The 17,860-nt window shown below is 47.5% G+C and overlaps 1 protein-coding gene across 1 annotated transcript in view; it reads right to left on the reverse strand.

The window, feature by feature from the left end:
• The window catches only part of LOC147119094 (uncharacterized), a 29,728-nt gene that overhangs the window by 9,019 nt on the left and 2,849 nt on the right, over positions 1-17,860 (reverse strand). Inside the window, exon 2 of the mRNA XM_085984030.1 lies at positions 13,847-14,155. Coding sequence (XP_085840156.1) covers positions 13,847-14,155 — 309 coding nt within the window. The remainder of the gene's footprint in view (positions 1-13,846; positions 14,156-17,860) is intronic.

Consider the following 17,860-nt stretch of genomic DNA (forward strand, 5'->3'; position numbering starts at 1 on the left):
GGACCGCTGTAACCCACTACGACACAGTCTCCATACGAGACCTCGCACCCTCGGGGACCGCTGTAACCCACTACCCATTACCACCCCCCCCCCCCCCACGACCCGATATCCAACCCCAGCAGCCGGCTCGCCTTGGACCGTCACCCACGAGGACTACACTCCAGGGCCCCAGCCTACACGGGACACGACACGGGACACAACGCCGGAAGCTCCACCACCCCTGCCGTCGCCACGTCGATCACAGCGGCAGACAAGACCTCCGGAGAGACTCCAATACACGAACTTTTAAATACACTTCACCCCGCCAGACTCATTTTTAAACAAGGGGTGAATGTGGTAAACCACTGTTATACCTGTCTGTATGTGTATGTGTATTCCACTAGGTACAGGTCTGGACATGCCTCGGCTGACTCCTCCCACTATTCCAGGTATATAAGTGACTACCTCCCAGTCCCTTAGTCTTCTGGACGGGTCGACCACTCGAGACTAGACCTTCATTCTTTAGTAAATAAAAGCCTGGTTGTTACTCGCTTAACCTCAGTCTTTTGAGTAATTGATGGCGCATCAATCCGCATGCCCGATACGAGATTCCCAAAACAAGCGCTCTACTCGGAGCTCCGGCACGGCAAGAGAGCCCCAGGTGGGCAGAGGAAACGCTTCAAGGACACCCTCAAAGCCTCCTTGAAAAAGTGTAACATCCCCACCGACACCTGGGAATCCCTGGCCCAAGGCCGCACAAAATGTAAGAGAAGCATCCGGGAAGGCGCCAAACACCTCGAGTCTCTTCGCTGGGAGCAAGCGGAAGCCAAGCGCAGGCAGCACAAGGAGCGCACGTCAACCCAAGCTCCCCACCCACCCGCCCCTTCAACCACCGTCTACCCCACCTGTGACAGAGACTGTAGGTCCCGCACTGGACTCATCAGTCACCTGAGAACTCATTTTTATTGTGGAAGCAAGTCATCCTCGGTTCCGAGGGAATGCCTAAGAAACAAAATTAGGACTTATGGGATTGGGGGTAATATACTAGCATGGATTGAGGATTGGTTAATGGACAGAAAACAGAGAGTAGGAATAAATGGGGTTACGGGGATCGGGTGGGATATGTGTCGGTGCAGGCTCGATGGGCCGAAATGGCCTCTATCTGCACTGTGGGGTTTCTGTGATTTCTGTGATTTCTGTGAAATGGGTAATTTTCAGGTTGGCAGGCTGTAACTAGTGGGATATTACAAGGATCAGTGCTTGGGCCCCAGCTATTCACAATCTACATCAATGATTTGGATGATGGGACCAAATGTAATATTTCCAAGTTTGCTGACGACTCGAAATTAGTTGGGATTGTGAGTTGTGAGGAGAATGCAAAGAGGCTTCAAGGCGATTTAGACAAGTTGAGAGAGTGGGCAAATACATGGCAGATGCAGTATGACATGGATAAATGTGAAGTTATCCACTTCGGTAGGAAAAACAGAAAGGCAGAGTATTATTTAAATGGTGATAGATTGGGAAATGCTGATGCACAAAGGAACCTGGGTACAGAGGGAGGCTTCAAGGGGATATAGACAGGCTAAGTCTTTTTTGCACCTTCTCCAGTGTCTCTACTTTTTATAATATGGAGACCAAAACTGTTCACACTATTCCAAGTGTGGTCAAACTAAGTTTCAATACCAGTTTAACATAACTTCTCTGCTGTTAAATTCTATCCCTTTAGAAATGAACCCCAGTGCTTGGTTTGCTTATTTTATGGCCTTATTAACCTGCATTGTTACTATTAGTGATTTGTGTATCTGGACCCCGAGATCACTTTGCTCCTCTACCCTATTTAGACTCTTAATTTCCAAGTAGTATGTGGCCTCCTCATTCTTCCTACCAAAATACACCACCTCACACTTATCTATATTGATATTCATTTGTCAATTACACACCCATTCTGGAAAGGTATTAATATATTCTTGTATTTTGTCACAGTGTTCCTCAGTATTAACTTTATCCTCCAACTTGGTGCCAACAACAAATTTTGAAATTGTTCTTCTGATTCCTGAGTACAAATCGTTTATGTAAACAGTGGGCCCAGCCTGTGAAACACCACTTTCCACCTTTTGCCAGTCTGAGTAGCTACTCCTAACCCCTACTCTCTGTTTTCTGTTTTGTAACCAGCTTGCTATCCATAACAGTATGTAAGATCTAGAAGATGACCAAGGTCAGGCAGTGTGGAGTACATAAGAACATAAGAAATAGGAGCAGGAGTAGGCCAATCGGCCCCTCGAGCCTGCTCCGCCATTCAATAAGATCATGGCTGATCTGATCCTAACCACCAATCCACTATCACAGAACCATCTCCTGAATCTAACAGAATTAGACACATGAAATAGGAGCAGGATCAGGCTACACGGCCCCTGGGCCCGCTCCGCTACCCACAGGGCCATGACCGATCCGAACCTAGACTCATGTCCAAATTCCTGCCCGCTCCCCGTAACCCTTAATTCCCTTTACTTCTAGGAAACTGTCTATTTCTGTTTTAAATTTATGTAATGATGTAGCTTCTACAGCTTTTTGGGGCAGCATATTCCATGGACCTACCACCCTCTGAGTGAAGTAGTTCCTCCTCATCTCAGTTTTGAAAGAGCAGCCCCTTATTCTAAGACTATGCCCCCTAGTTCTAGTTTCACCCATCATCGGGAACATCTTCCCTGCATCCACCCGATCCAACCCCTTCACAATCTTATATGTTTCAATAAGATCGCCTCTCATTCTTCTGAACTCCAATGAGTAGAGTCCCAATCTACTCAACCTCTCCTCATATGTCCATCCCCTCATCCCCGGGATTAACCGAGTGAACCTTCTTTGTACTGACTCGAGAGCAAGTATGTCCTTTCTTAAGCATGGACACCAAAACTGTACGCAGTATTCCAGGTGCGGTCTCACCAATACCTTGTACAACTGAAGCAATACCTCCCTATTTTTATATTCTATCCCCCTAGCAATGAAAGCCAACATTCCATTGGCCTTCTTAATCACTTGCTGCACCTGCATACTAACCTTTTGAGTTTCGTGCACCAGGACCCCCAGATCCCTTTGTACTTCAGTACTTTCCAGTTTCTTGCCATTAAGATAATAACTTGCTCTACGATTTTTCCTGCCAAAGTGCATAACCTCACACTTTCCAGTATTGTATTCCATCTGCCAAATCTCTGCCCACTTACTTAGCCTGTCTATGTCCCCTTGAAGGTTTTTTATGTCCTCCTCACTCACTACTTTCCCCCCCATCTTAGTATCATCTGCAAACTTTGATATGTTACACTCGGTCCCCTCCTCCAAATCGTTAATATAGATTGTAAAGAGTTGGGGACCCAGCACTGACCCCTGCGGAACACCACTGGTTACTGATTGCCAATCTGAGAATGAACCATTTATCCCAACTCTCTGCCTTCTGTTAGATAGCCAATCCTCTATCCATGCCAGATGATTACCCCCAATCCCGTGATTTTTTATCTTAAGCAATAATCTTTTGTGTGGCACCTTGTCAAATGCCTTTTGGAAGTCTAAATACACTACGTCCACTGGTTCCCCTTTATCCACCCTATACGTTACTTCCTCAAAGAACTCCAGCAAATTTGTCAAACATGACTTCCCCTTCATAAAACCATGCTGACTTTGTCCTATTAAATTATGATTATCCAAATGTCCTGTTACTGTCTCCTTAATAATGGACTCCAAAATTTTACCTACCACAGATGTTAGGCTAACCGGTCTATAGTTTCCAGCCTTCTGTCTACTGCCCTTTTTAAATAAGGGTGTTACATTAGCAGTTTTCCAGCCTGCCGGGACCATTGCCGAGTCCAGGGAGTTTTGGAAAATTATTACCAATGCATCCACAATCCCTACCGCCACTTCCCTCAAGGCCCTAGGATGTAAGCCATCAGGTCCAGGTGATTTATCCGCCTTGAGTCCCATTATTTTACCGAGTGCCACTTCCTTAGTGATTTTGATCGTGTTTAGCTCCTCCCCCCCTTTAGCCCCCTCTTTGTCCAGTGTTGGGATATTCTTAGTGTCTTCTACTGTAAAGACTGATGTAAAATATTCATTCAGTGTTTTTGCCATCTCCATATTTCCCACCATTAATTTCCCGGTCTCATCCTCTAAGGGACCAACATTTACTTTAGCCACCCTTTTTCTTTTTATATAACTATAAAAACTCTTACTATCTGTTTTTATATTATTTGCTAATTTACTTTCCTAATCTATCTTCCCTTTCTTAATCAATCTTTTTGTTATTTTTTGCTGTCTTTTAAAGTTTTCCCAATCCTCTATCCTCCCACTAGATTTGGCTACCTTATATGCCCTTGTTTTTAGTCGAATACTATCCTTAATTTCTTTACTTAGCCACGGATGGCTGTCTTTTCTTTTACACCCCTTTCTTCTCAGTGGAATATATATTTTTTGGAAGTTGTAAAATAACTCCTTAAATGTACACCACTGATCATGTATCGTCTTACCCTTTAATCTATTTTCCCAATCCACTCTACTCAATTCCACTCTCATACCTTCATCGTCTCCTTTATTCAAGCTTAGCATGCTTGTTTGAGATCCAACCTTCTCACCCTCTAATTGAATATGGAATTCAACCATGTTATGGTTACTCATTCCAAGGGGATCCTTTACTAGGACATTTTTAATTAATCCTGTCTCGTTACACAGGACCAGATCTAAGGTTGCCTGCCCCCTGGTCGGTTCAGTTACATACTGCTCAAGAAACCCATCCCTAATACACTCAATGAACTCATCCTCAAGGCAGCCCTGCCCAATTTGATTTGTCCAATTAATATGATAGTTAAAATCCCCCAGAATTATAGATGTTCCCTTATTACAAGCCTCAACTATTTCCTGATTGATACTCCGTCCAACAGAGTTGCCACAGTTCGGAGGCCTATAGACTACGCCCACGAGTGTTTTTTTCCCCTTATTATTCCTTACCTCCACCCAAACTGTTTCATTGTCCTGATCTTTTGACCCAATATCATTTCTCTGTATTACAGTGATTCCTTCCTTTATTAACATAGCCACCCCACCTCCCCTTCCTTCCTGCCTGTCCTTCCTGATCGTTAAATAACCTGGTGTGTTTAATTCCCAGGCATTGTCACCCTGCAGCCATGTTTCTGTAATGGCCACAAGATCATACCCATATGTAGTTATTTGTGCCATTAACTCATCTATTTTGTTACGAATGCTACGTGCATTCAGATAGAGAACTTTCAAAGATGTTTTGTGACACATCCTGCTTTTGCCCTTTTTATTACTTTACCTTTTACTCCATACCTTCTGCCCCTTCCTGACATGCTCTGGTTTTTAATTTCCCCACTGCTACCTAAGTCTATGACCTTCTCTGTTGCCATTTTTATTATTTGCTCTCTAGGAACCTCCCCCCGACTAGTTAGTTTAAAGCCCTCTCTACAGCCCTAGTTATATGGTCCGCCAGGACTCTAGTCCCAGCACTGGCCAAGTGAAGCCCGTCCCAACGGAACAGCTCCCTCCTGCCCCAGTACTGGTGCCAGTGTCCCAGGAAGCAAAACCCATTTCTCCCACACCAGTCTTTGAGCCACGCATTTAACTCTCTAATTTTATTTGTCCTAGCCAAATTCGCTCGTGGCTCAGGTAATAATCCAGAATCCAGAGATTATTACCCTTGTGGTTCTGCTTTTTAATTTGGCCCCTAGCTGCTCAAACTCCCTCAGCAGAACCTCCTTCCTTGTCCTATCTATGTCGTTGGTACCAACATGGACCACGACAACTGGATCCTCCCCCTCCCACTCCAAGTTTCTCTCCAGTCCAGAGGAGATGTCCTTAACCCTGGCACCGGGCAGGCAACACAGCCTTCGGGACTCTCGCTCTCGGCTGCAGAGAACTCTATCTATCCCCCTAACGATACTATCCCCTACCACTACAACATTTCTTTTAACTCCCCCCACTTGAATGGCCCCCCGCTCCACGGTGCTGTGGCCAGGTTGCTCATCCTCCCCGCAGTCCCTGTTCCCATCCTCACAGGGAGTAAGAGCCTCGAACCTGTTGGACAAGTGCAAGGGCTGCGGCTCCTCCAACACTACCTCCTGGATCCCCGTACCTGCCTCACTTCTAGTCACACCATCCTGACCCTGGCCACGGACTACATCTGAATTAATTAATCTAATTGGTGTGACTACCTCCTGATACACAGAGTCCAGGAAACTCTCCCCCTCCCTGATGTGTCTCAGTGTTTGAAGCTCGGTCTCCAGCTCTTCAACACGGAGCCGTAATTCCTCGAGCAGCCAACACTTACTGCAAATGTGATCACCGTTTACATCAATGGTGTCCACCAGCTCCCACATATTGCAGCAGCAACACATCGCCTGATCTCCCATTCTATGTAATTAATTAAATTTATTAATATTATTCTTAAATACCCTCTGCCTCAATTCTAGATGGTGAATATCACACCTTTGAAACTATAAACCAAAGAGATTTAAGCTTAAAAAGGGAGAAATACTTACCAACCAATCACTTACCCGCTTTGTGGTGACGTCACACCTTGAATACTTTTTACCTCTCTCCTTCCCTGAGATTGGAGATTGGTGAGGCCTACCTGAGCCTCTGGAGCCTCTTGTAGTCGCTCTGCCGCGCTGCTCCGCCTCCACCCGCTGCCGATGCTGCACTGGGGCCTACCTGAGCCTCTGGGGCCTCTTGTAGTCGCTCTGCCGCGCTGCTCCGCCTCCACCCGCTGCCGATGCTGCACTGGGGCCTACCTGAGCCTCTGGGGCCTCTTGTAGTCACTCTGCCGCGCTGCTCCGCCTCCACCCGCTGCCGATGCTGCACTGGGGCCTACCTGAGCCTCTGGGGCCTCTTGTAGTCGCTCTGCCGCGCTGCTCCGCCTCCACCCGCTGCCGATGCTGCACTGGGGCCTACCTCAGCCTCTGGGGCCTCTTGTAGTCGCTCTGCCGCGCTGCTCCGCCTCCACCCGCTGCCGATGCCGCAATGAGTGAAGGGCCAGGCAGCAGAATGGATGGAAAGATGGCTACAAAACAGAAATCAGAGGGTTGGAGTTCACAGAAATCACAGAAATCACAGAAATTAAGGGAAGTTGGGAGCCATCTTTCCATCGTATTTATGTGTGTTGCTGTATACGACATAGGATGCAAGGAGGCTTCAAGGGGATATAGACAGGCTAAGTGAGTAGCAAAAATATGGCAAATGGAATATAACATGGAGAAATGTGAAGTTATCCACTTTGGTAGGAAAAATAGAAAAACAGTATTTTTTAAATGGTAAGAGATTGGGATCGGGTGGATGCGGGGAGGATGTTTCCGATGGTGGGTGAAACTAGAACTAGGGGGCATAGGCTTAGAATAAGGGGCTGCTCTTTCAAAACTGAGATGAGGAGGAACTACTTCACTCAGAGGGTGGTAGGTCCATGGAATATGCTGCCCCAAAAAGCTGTAGAAGCTACATCATTACATAAATTTAAAACAGAAATAGACAGTTTCCTAGAAGTAAAGGGAATTAAGGGTTACGGGGAGAGGGCAGGAATTTGGACATGAGTCCAGGTTCGGATCGGTCATGGCCCTGTGGGTAACGGAGAGGGCCCAGGGGCCGTGTAGCCTGATCCTGCTCCTATTTCGTGTGTCTAATTCTGTTAGATTCAGAGATGGTTCTGTGATAGTAGATTGGCGGTTAGGATCAGATCAGCCATGATCTTATTGAATGGCGGAGCAGGCTCGAGGGGCCGATTGGCCTACTCCTGCTCCTATTTCTTATGTTCTTATGTTCTTAAATGTTGGTGTTCAGAGGGACCTTGGTGTCCTTGTACACGAATCACTGAAAGTTAACATGCAGGTACAGCAAGCAATTAGGAAAGCAAATGGTATGCTGGCCTTTATTACAAGAGGATTTGAGTATAAGAGTAAAGACGTCTTACTCCAATTATATAGGGCCCTGGTGAGACCACACCTGGAGTATTGTGCACAGTTTTGGTCTCCTTACCTAAGGAAGGATATACTTGCCATAGAGGGAGGGCAGCAAAGGTTCACCAGACTGATTCCTGGGATGGGGGGATTGTCCTATGAGGAGAGATTGAGTAGACTAGGCCTATATTCTCTAGAGTTTAGAAGAATGAGAGGTGATCTCATTGAAACATACCAAGTTCTTACAGGGCTTGACAGAGTAGATGCAGGGAGGATGTTTCCTCTGTCTGGGGAGTCTAGAACCAGGGGTCACAGTCTCAGAATAAGGGGTCGGCCAGTTAGAAAGAAAAAGAAAGACTTGCATTTATATAGCGACTTTCATGACCACCAGACGTCTCAAAGCGCTTTACAGCCAATGAAGTACTTTTGGAGTGTAGGCACTGTTGTAATGTAGGAAATGTGGCAGACAATTTGCGCACAGCAAGCTCCCACAAACAGCAATGTGATCATAACCAGATAATCTGTTTTTTGTGTTATGTTGATTGAGGGATAAATATTGGCCAGGACACCGGGGATAACTCCCCTGCTCGCCTTTGAAATAGTGCCATGGGATCTTTTACGTCCACCTGAGAGAGCAAACGAGGCCTCGATTTAACCTCTCATCTGAAAGACGGCCCCTCTGACAGTGCAGCACTCTCTCAGCACTGCACTGGAGGGTCAGCCTAGATTGATGTGCTCAAGTCCCTGGAGTGGGACGTGAACCCACAACCTTTGACCCAGAGACAAGCTACTGACTGAGCCACAGCTGACTGAGATGAGAAGAAACTTCTTCACTCCGAGGGCGGTGAATCTTTGGAATTCTCCACCCCAGAGGGCTGTGGAGGCTCAGTCGTGGAGTATATTCAAGACAGAGATCGATAGATTTTTGAATATTAAGTTAATCAAGGGATATGGGGATAGTTCAGGAAAGTGGAGATGAGGTAGAAGATCAGCCAGGATCTTATTGAATGGCGGAACAGGCTGGAACGGCAAAATGGCCGACTCCTGCTTAGAAACATAGAAGATAGGAGCAGGAGTAGGCCATTCGGCCCCTCGAGCCTGCTCCTCATTCAATGAGATCATGGCTGATCATCCAAATTCAGTAGCCTGTCCCTGCCTTCTCCCCATATCCCTTGATCCCTTTAGCCTCAAGAAATATATCTAACTCCTTCTTGAATATATTTAATGAATTGGCCTCAACTGCCCTATGTGGCAGAGAATTCCACAGGTTCAGCACTCTCTGGGTGAAAAAATTCCTCCACATCTCAGTCCTAAATGGCTTACCCCTTATCTTTAGACTGTGACCCTTGGTTCTGGACTCCCCCGCCATCGGCAACATCCTTCCTGCATCTAGTCTGTCTCGTCCTGTTAGAATTTTATAAGTTTCAATGAGATCCCCTCTCATTCTTCTAAACTCTAGCGAATATAAGCATAATCGACCCAATCTCTCCTCATATGTAATTCCTGCCATCCCAGGAATCAGTCTGGTGAATCTTCGCTGCACTCCCTCCATGGCAAGAACATCCTTCCTCAGATAAGGCGACCAAAACTGCACACAGTACTCAAGGTGTGGACTCACCAAGGCCTTGTACAACTGCGGCAAGACATCCTTGCTCCTGTACTCAAATCCTCTCGCTACGAAGGCCAACATACCATTTCCCTTCTTAACCGCCTGCTGCACCTGCATGCTTACCTTCAGCGACTGGTGCACAAGGACACCCAGGTCTCGTTGCACTTCCCCTTCTCCCAATCTATTGCCGTCCTATTTTTGCCACCAAAGTGGATAACCTCGCATTTATCCACATTATACTGCATCTACCAAACATCTGCCCAATCACCCAACCTGTCCAAATCATACTGGAGTTTCTCAGCATCCTCCTCACAGCATACACACCCACCCAGCGTTGTGTCGTCTGCAAATTTGGAGATATTACATCTAGTTCCCTCGTCTAGATCATTAATATATATTGTGAATAGCTGGGGTCCTAGCACCGATCCCTGCGGTACCCCACTAGTCACTGCCTGCCACTCGGAAAAAGAGACGTTTATTCCAACTCTTTGCTTCCTGTCTGCCAGCCAGTTCTCTATCCAAGTCAGTACCTTGCCCCCAATCCCATGTGCTTTAACTTTACACGCTAATCTCTTATGCGGGACCTTATCGAAAGCCTTCTGAAATTCGAAATACACCACATCCACTGGTTCTCCCTTATCTATTCTACCAGTTACATCCTCAAAGAATTCCAGTGGATTAGCCAAGCAAGATTTACCTTTTGTAAATCCATATTGACTTTGTCCGATCCTGTCACTGTTTTCCAAGTGCTCTGCTATTACATCTTTTATAATGGACTCTAGCAATTTTCCCCACTACCAATGTCAGGCTTACCAGTCTATAATTCCCCGTTTTCTCTCTACCACCTTTTTTGAATAGTGGGGTAACATTAGCTACCCTCCAATCCATGGGAACTGTTCCAGAATCTATAGAATTTTGGAAGATGACCAGCAATGCATCTACCATTTCTAGGGCCACTTCCATAAGTACCCTAGGATGTAGATTATCAGGCCCTGGGGATTTATCGGCCTTCAATCCCGTCAATTTCCCTAACACCATTTCCCTACACTGATTTCATTCAGTTCCTCCCTCTCATTAGACCCTATGTTCCCCGACATCTCTGGGGGTTTATTTATGTCCTCCTTTGTGAAGACAGAACCAAAGTAAGTGTTTAATTGGTCTGCCATGTCTTTCTTCCCCATTATTAATTCCCCTGATTCTGACTGCAAGGGACCTACACTTGACTTCACCAATCTTTTTCTCTTCACATATCTATAGAAGCTTTCCCGCGGTGCCAGGAAGTTGGCTGCTGCTGCCTTCCCCCGATAAGACATCTCCCTCAACAATATCCAAATTGGTATATCTGTTTGAGAGGGGAATGGCCACAGGGGACCCCTGCACTACCTGATTCGGCCTCAACTGGAGTATTGTGCCCAATTCTGGGCATTGCACTTTATGAAGGATGTGAAGGCCTTAGAGAGGGTGCAGAAAAGATTTACAAGAATGGTTCCAGGGATGAGGGACTTCAGTTATGTGGATAGACTGGAGAAACCTTAGAGCAGAGAAGGTTGAGATGAGATTTGATAGAGATGTTCAAAATCATGAGGGTTCTGGACAGAGTAGATAGAGAGAAACTGTTCCCATTGGCGGAAGGGTCGAGAACCAGAGGACACAGATTTAGGGTGATTGGCAGAAGAACCAAAGGCGACATAAGGAAAAACTTTTTTACGCAGCGAGTGGTTAGGATCTGGAATGCACTGCCTGAAAGGGTGGTGGAGGCAGATTCAATCAGGACTTTCAAAAGGGAATTGGATAAGTACCTGAAGTAAAGAAATTTGCAGGGTTACGGGGAAAGGGCAGGGAGTGGAACTTGCTGAAGTGGTCTTGCAGAGAGCTGGCATGGGCTCGATGGGCCGAATGGCCTCCTTCTGTGCTGTAACCATTCTATGATTCTATAATATATTAGAAAGTCTGTGCCACAGAAGCACAGTGTTTATCTGCTTTTATTGATGAATTTAAAAAGTCTCTTTTAAAACCTGAGCCAGTGTGTTGTGAGACAAAGAGCCTTGTGTCCAATAAGGGGAATAAAGGCCCACAGCCTCCCCTGGCCCCGGGCCCTGAACAAGGGACTGGAGAAACTCGCTGCCCTGCGGCTCAGACAATCAGCCGGCGCTAGTCCCGCCCCTCGGGCTCCCCGATTGGTTGGAGGACCCGCCGCCGGCTCGCCCCTCCAGCCCCGCCCTGCTCGCTCCCTATTGGCCGGAAGCTCCCGTCAATCAGGCCGCTGGTCCAGGTCACGTGTCCCCGAGGAGATCACGTGGACGGTATAACTGACGCAGCCCGTTCCGGAGCCTCGCAGGCTCTCAGGTTTTTCTATTTCTCTTTATTCTCTCCCGATCCACCCCTCCCCCCACGCCGCGCGATTCTCCACCCAATCGGAGTGGAGAAAACTCACTTTGCGTCACCGATCGCGACTCTGTAACCGATACCAAGGCCTTACCCCGGAATCCCCGCGCCAACGCCGTCCGACAGGATCCGAGTGCGCAGGCGCAGCTCCGAGCTCCGAGTGGTGGAGGGGGGTTCGTCTCCTCTGGGCATGCGCGGTTCTTACCCTTAGTGACCGGGAGGGGTCGCTGTGCCGGATTCGGCCCAAACGATCGTCCCGCGTACGCATGCGCGGACTCTCGGCTGTCTATCAACCAACCGCCAGAAGAGGTCGGTGGTGAGTCCAGTGAAGAAAGAAAGACTTGCATTTATATAGCGCCTTTCACCACCACTGGACGTCCCAAAGCGCTTTATAGCCAATGAAGTACTTTTGAAGTGTTGTCACTGTTGTAATGTAAGAAACGCAGCACTCAGTTAGCGCAAAGCAAGCTCCCACAAACAGCAATCTGATAATCTATTATTTTGTTATGTTAATTGAGGGATAACCAGTGAAACATAGAAGATAGCAGGAGTAGGCCATTCGGCCCCTCGAGCCTGCTCCGCCATTCAATGAGATAATGGCTGATCATCCAATCTCAGTACCCTGTCCCTGCCTTCTCCCCATATCCCTTGATCCCTTTAGCCTTAAGAAGTATATCTAACTCCTTCTTGAATATATTTAATGAATTGGCCTCCACTGCCTTCTGTGGTAGAGAATTCCACAGGTTCACCACTCTCTGGGTGAAGAAATTCCTCCTCATCTCAGTCCTAAATGGCTTACCCCTTATCCTTAGGCTGTGACCCCTGGTTTGGACTCCCCGACCATCGGGAACATCCTTCCTGCATCTAGTCTGTCTAGTCCTGTTAGGATTTTATATGTTTCAATGAGATCCCCTCTCATTCTTCTAAACTCCAGCAAATATAAGCCCAGTCGACCCAATCTCTCCTCATACGTCAGTCCTGCCATCCCAGGTATCAGTCTGGTGAATCTTCGCTGCACTCCCTCCATGGCAAGAACATCCTTCCTCAGATAAGGCGACCAAAACTGCACACAATACTCAAGGTGTGGTCTCACCAAGGCCCTGTACAACTGCAGCAAGACATCCTTGTTCCTGTACTCGAACCTTCTCGCTACGAAGGCCAACACACCATTTGCCTTCTTAACCGCCTGCTGCACCTGCATGCTTACCTTCAGCGACTGGTGCAGAAGAACACCCAGGTCTCTTTGCACTTCCCCTTCTCCCAATCTATTGCCGTTCAGATAATAATCTGCCTTCCTGTTATTGACACCAAAGTGGATAACCTCACATTTATCCACATTATACTGCATCTGCCCAATAGCCCAACCTGTCCAAATCATACTGGAGTTTCTCGGCATCCTCCTCGCAGCACACATGCCCACCCAGCTTTGTGTCGTCTGCAAACTTGGAGATATTACATCTAGTTCTTTACATAGGAGCAGGAGTGGGTCATTCGGCCCCTCGAGCCTGCTCCGCCAGTAAATGAGATCATGGCTGATCTTCTGCCTGAACTCCATTCAGCAGCCCTATCGCCATATCCCTTGATTCCCTTACTGGTCAGAAATCTATCGACTTCTGTTTTGAATATACCCAATGACTGAGCCTCCACAGCCCTCTGCGGTAGAGAATTCCAAAGATTCACCACCCTCTGTGTGAAGAAATGTCTTCTCATCTCAGTCCTCAATGGCCGACCCTTTATCCTGAGGCTGTGGCCCCTGGTTCTAGACTCCCCAGCCAAGGGAAACATTGCCCAGTTACAGGAGTTATTAACATCAGTAGAAACGAAACCCAACTGTCAGAATGAACATGGTTCAGTCCTGGATGTGATTAACAGCAGCAATAACAGCAGAATCCAAACCCTGCAGTCACTTGTGAACTCGCTAGTGTCTCAGCAGGGTGGATGACTGAGTGAATCCCACCCCACACTCAGAGCAGGTGAACGGCCTCTCCCCAGTGTGAACTCGCTGGTGTGTTAGCAGGTTGGATAACTGAGTGAATCCCTTCCCACACATGGAGCAGGTGAATGGCCTCTCCACAGTGTGAACTCGCTGGTGTACAGTGAGTTCAGATGATCGCCTGAACCCAGTCCCGCAGTGAGAGCACCTGAACGGTCTCTCGTCAGTGTGAATACGTTGATGGCATGTCAGTTCCCCAGAACTTTTATTGCACTTCCCACAGTCCGGGCATTTAAAAGGTCTCTATTCAGTGTGAACTCGCTGGTGACTCAGCAGGGTGGATGATAGACTGAATACTTTCCCACACACGGAGCAGGTGAACGGCCTCTCCCCGGTGTGACTGCGCTTGTGTGTCGATAGGCCAGAGGATCGGCTGAAGCCTCGTCCACACACAGAACATGTGTACGGTTTCTCCCCGCTGTGAACGGTGCTTTTTGCTTCCATGTTCAGAGGCCGATGATATTCAGATCTGATGAGTCGAGTGACTCTGTCAGATCTTGACGTGATGTTTGGTTTGAGCTTACCGTCTGTAAATCCTCCCCTTCTAATACCCTGTAAAATTAATATAAAACAGGGAGCGTGAGAGAGAACCCAGAAAAACAGGTTGTGAAATTGAGCTCAATAAATCTGGTCATTTGTGGAGCCGGCACCGGAAAAAAGTGACCATGAAAGCTGCCGGATTGTCATAAAATCCCAACTGGTTCACTGATGTCCCTCAGGGAAGGGAATCCACCACCTGGTCTGGGCCTACACACGACTCTGACCTCTATGGGAGGAGAGGATCAGAGGACTGGAGAACAGCTAACGTAGTACCATTACTCAAGAAGGGTAGCAGGGATAAACCAGGGAATTACAGGCCAGTGAGCCTAACATCAGTGGTAGGGAAATTATTGGAAAAGATTCTGAGGGACAAAATTAGTCTCCACTTGGAGAGGCAAGGATTAATCGGGGATAGTCAGCATGGCTTTGTCAAGGGTAAATCATGTCTGACCAATCTGATTGAATTTTTCGAGGGGGTGACTAGGTGTGTGGATGAAGGAAATGCTGTGGATGTGGTTTACATGGACTTCAGTAAAGCTTTTGACAAAGTCCCGCATAGGAGACTGGTCAAGAAGGTAAGAGCCCATGGGATCCAGGGTGCCTTGGCACGTTGGATCCTAAACTGGCTGAGTGGCAAGAGGCAGAGGGTGATGGTCGAAAGTTGCTTTTGTGACTGGAAGCCTGTGTCCAGTGGGATACCTCAGGGATCGGTGCTGGGTCCCTTGCTGTTTGTGATCTACATAAATGATTTGGAGGAGAATGTAAAAGGTATGATCAGTAAGTTCGCAGATGATATGAAAATTGGTGGGGTGGTAAATTGCGAGGAGGAAAGCCTCAGGCTACAGGACGATATAAACGGGTTGGTCAGATGGGCGGAAAAGTGGCAAATGGAATTTAACCCTGAAAAGTGCGAGGTGATGCATTTTGGACGGACAAATAAGGCAAGGGAATACACAATGAGTGGTAGGACCCTAGGAAGTACAGAGGGTCAGAGGGATCTTGGTGTACATGTACATAGATCCCTGAAGGCAGCGGAACAGGTAGATAAGGTGGTTAAAAAGGCATATGGGATACTTGCCTTCATTAGCCGAGGCATAGAATATAAGAGCAGGGAGGTTATGATGGAGCTGTACAAAACGCTGGTAAGGCCACAGCTGGAGTACTGTGTGCAGTTCTGGTCGCCTCACTATAGGAAGGATGTGATTGCTTTGGAGGGGGTGCAGAGGAGATTCACCAGGATGTTACCTGGGATGGAGCGCTTCAGCTATGAAGAGAGACTGGACAGGCTGGGGTTGTTTTCCTTGGAGCAAAGAAGGCTGAGGGGGGACCTGATTGAGGTGTACAAAATGATGAGGGGCATAGATAGGGTAGATAAAGAGGAACTTTTCCCCTTAGTAGGGGGGTCAATAGCAAGGGGGCATAGATTCAAGGTAAGGGGCAGGTGGTTTAGAGGGGATTTGAGGAGGAACTTTTTCACCCAGAGGGTGGTTGGAGTCTGGAACTCACTGCCTAAAAGGGTGGTAGAGGCAGGAACCCTCACAACATTCAAGAAGCATTTGGATGAGCACTTGAAATGCCATTGCATACAAGGCTATGGACCAAATGCTGGAAAATGGGATTAGATTGGACAGGGCTCGATGGATGGCGCAGACACGATGGGCCGAAGGGCCTCTTTCTGTGCTGTATAACTCTATGACTCTACGAGAGAGAGAGAGAGGTGGGAGGGGGAGGAGTCGAAGGAAAGGAACTTTGTACATCTGCAACTTGACCAGAATTTTGACAGATCCTCCAAAATCCGCGACCTCCACCACCTAGAAGGACAAGGGCAGCTGTTGCATGGGAGCACCATCATCTCCAAGTTCCCCTCCAAGTCACACACCATCCTGACTTAGACATATTGTTGCTGGATCAAAATCCTGGAACTCCTTACCGAACAACATCGTGGGAGTACCTTCACCACACGGACTGCAGCAGTTCAAGAAGGTGACTCACCGCCCCCTTCTCAACGGGCAACTGGGGATTGGCCATATTTGCTGCTCTTGCGAGCGACACCCACATCCCAAGAATGAATTAAAGCAAATCTGTATATGTAAACTGGATTAAAAGCCTGTACAGAAATACTTGTACCTAAAACAATACTCTTTTACATTGTAGGGACAGTGTCTGCTTAGCAACCTAACCTCCCCCAGAATCCACCTCCCTTGACAGTCTCACATTGGAAATTGTTGGGTCCTCCTGGGCTCAGAAGTACTGGGGGTTAAACCCAGCAGCTTCTCCTCCATCTCCACTCCAGCTCAAACTGAAGCAACAAAAATACCTACACAGGCGGCCAGGAACCTACCTTCCGTCAGCCTGCAATAAATCTCTTCCCGACAGCCGCTGACTAATGGCGGCCGCAGCACCCACAATCCCCGGCGTCCCAGAAACCGCTCTGATTCTGATCGAGTTTTTTGATGAGGTAACAGTGAGGGGTGATGAGGGCAATGCGGTTAACGTGGTGTACATGGATTTCCAAAAGGCGTTTGACAAAGTGCCACATAATAGGCTTGCCGGCAAAGTTGAAGCCCATGGAATAAAAGGGACAGTGGCAGCATTGATACGAAATTGGCTAAGTGACAGAAAACAGAGAGTAGTGGTGAACGGTTGTTTTTCGGACTGGAGGAAGGTACACAGTGGTGTTCCCCAGGGGTCGGTACTAGGACCACTGCTTTTCTTGATATATATTAATGACTTAGACTTGGGTGTACAGGGCACAATTTCAAAATTTGCAGATGATACAAAATTTGGAAGTATAGTGAACAGTGAGGAGGATCGTGATAGACTTCAAGAGGACATAGACAGGCTGGTGGAATGGGCGGACACGTGGCAGATAAAATTTAATGCAGAAAAATGCGGTGATACATTTTGGTAGGAAGAACGAGGAGAGGCAATATAAACTAAAGGGTACAATTCTAAAGTGGGTGCATGAACAGAGAGACCTGGGGGTATGTGTGCACAAATCGTTGAAGGTGGCAGGGCAGGTTGAGAAAGTGGTTAAAAAAGCATACGGGATCCTGGGCTTTATAAATAGAGGCATAGAGTCCAAAAGCAAGGAAGTTATGATGAACCTTTATAAAACACTGGTTCGGCCTCAACTGGAGTATTGTGTTCAATTCTGGGCACCGCACTTTAGGAAGGATGTGAAGGCCTTAGAGAGGATGCAGAAAAGATTTACAAGAATGGTTCCAGGCAGCACGGTGGCACAGTGGTTAGCACTGTTGCCTCACAGCGCCAGGGACCCGGGTTCGAATCCGGCCTCGGGCGACTGTCTGTGTGGAGTTTGCACATTCTCCCTGTGTCTGCGTGGGTTTCCTCCGGGTGCTCCGGTTTCCTCCCACAGTCCAAAGATGTGCGGGTTAGGTTGATTGG

This window comes from Somniosus microcephalus, chromosome 4 (assembly GCF_052327205.1).
Source record: "Somniosus microcephalus isolate GS21.2 chromosome 4, FLI_Smic_1.0, whole genome shotgun sequence".
NCBI lineage: Eukaryota > Metazoa > Chordata > Chondrichthyes > Squaliformes > Somniosidae > Somniosus > Somniosus microcephalus.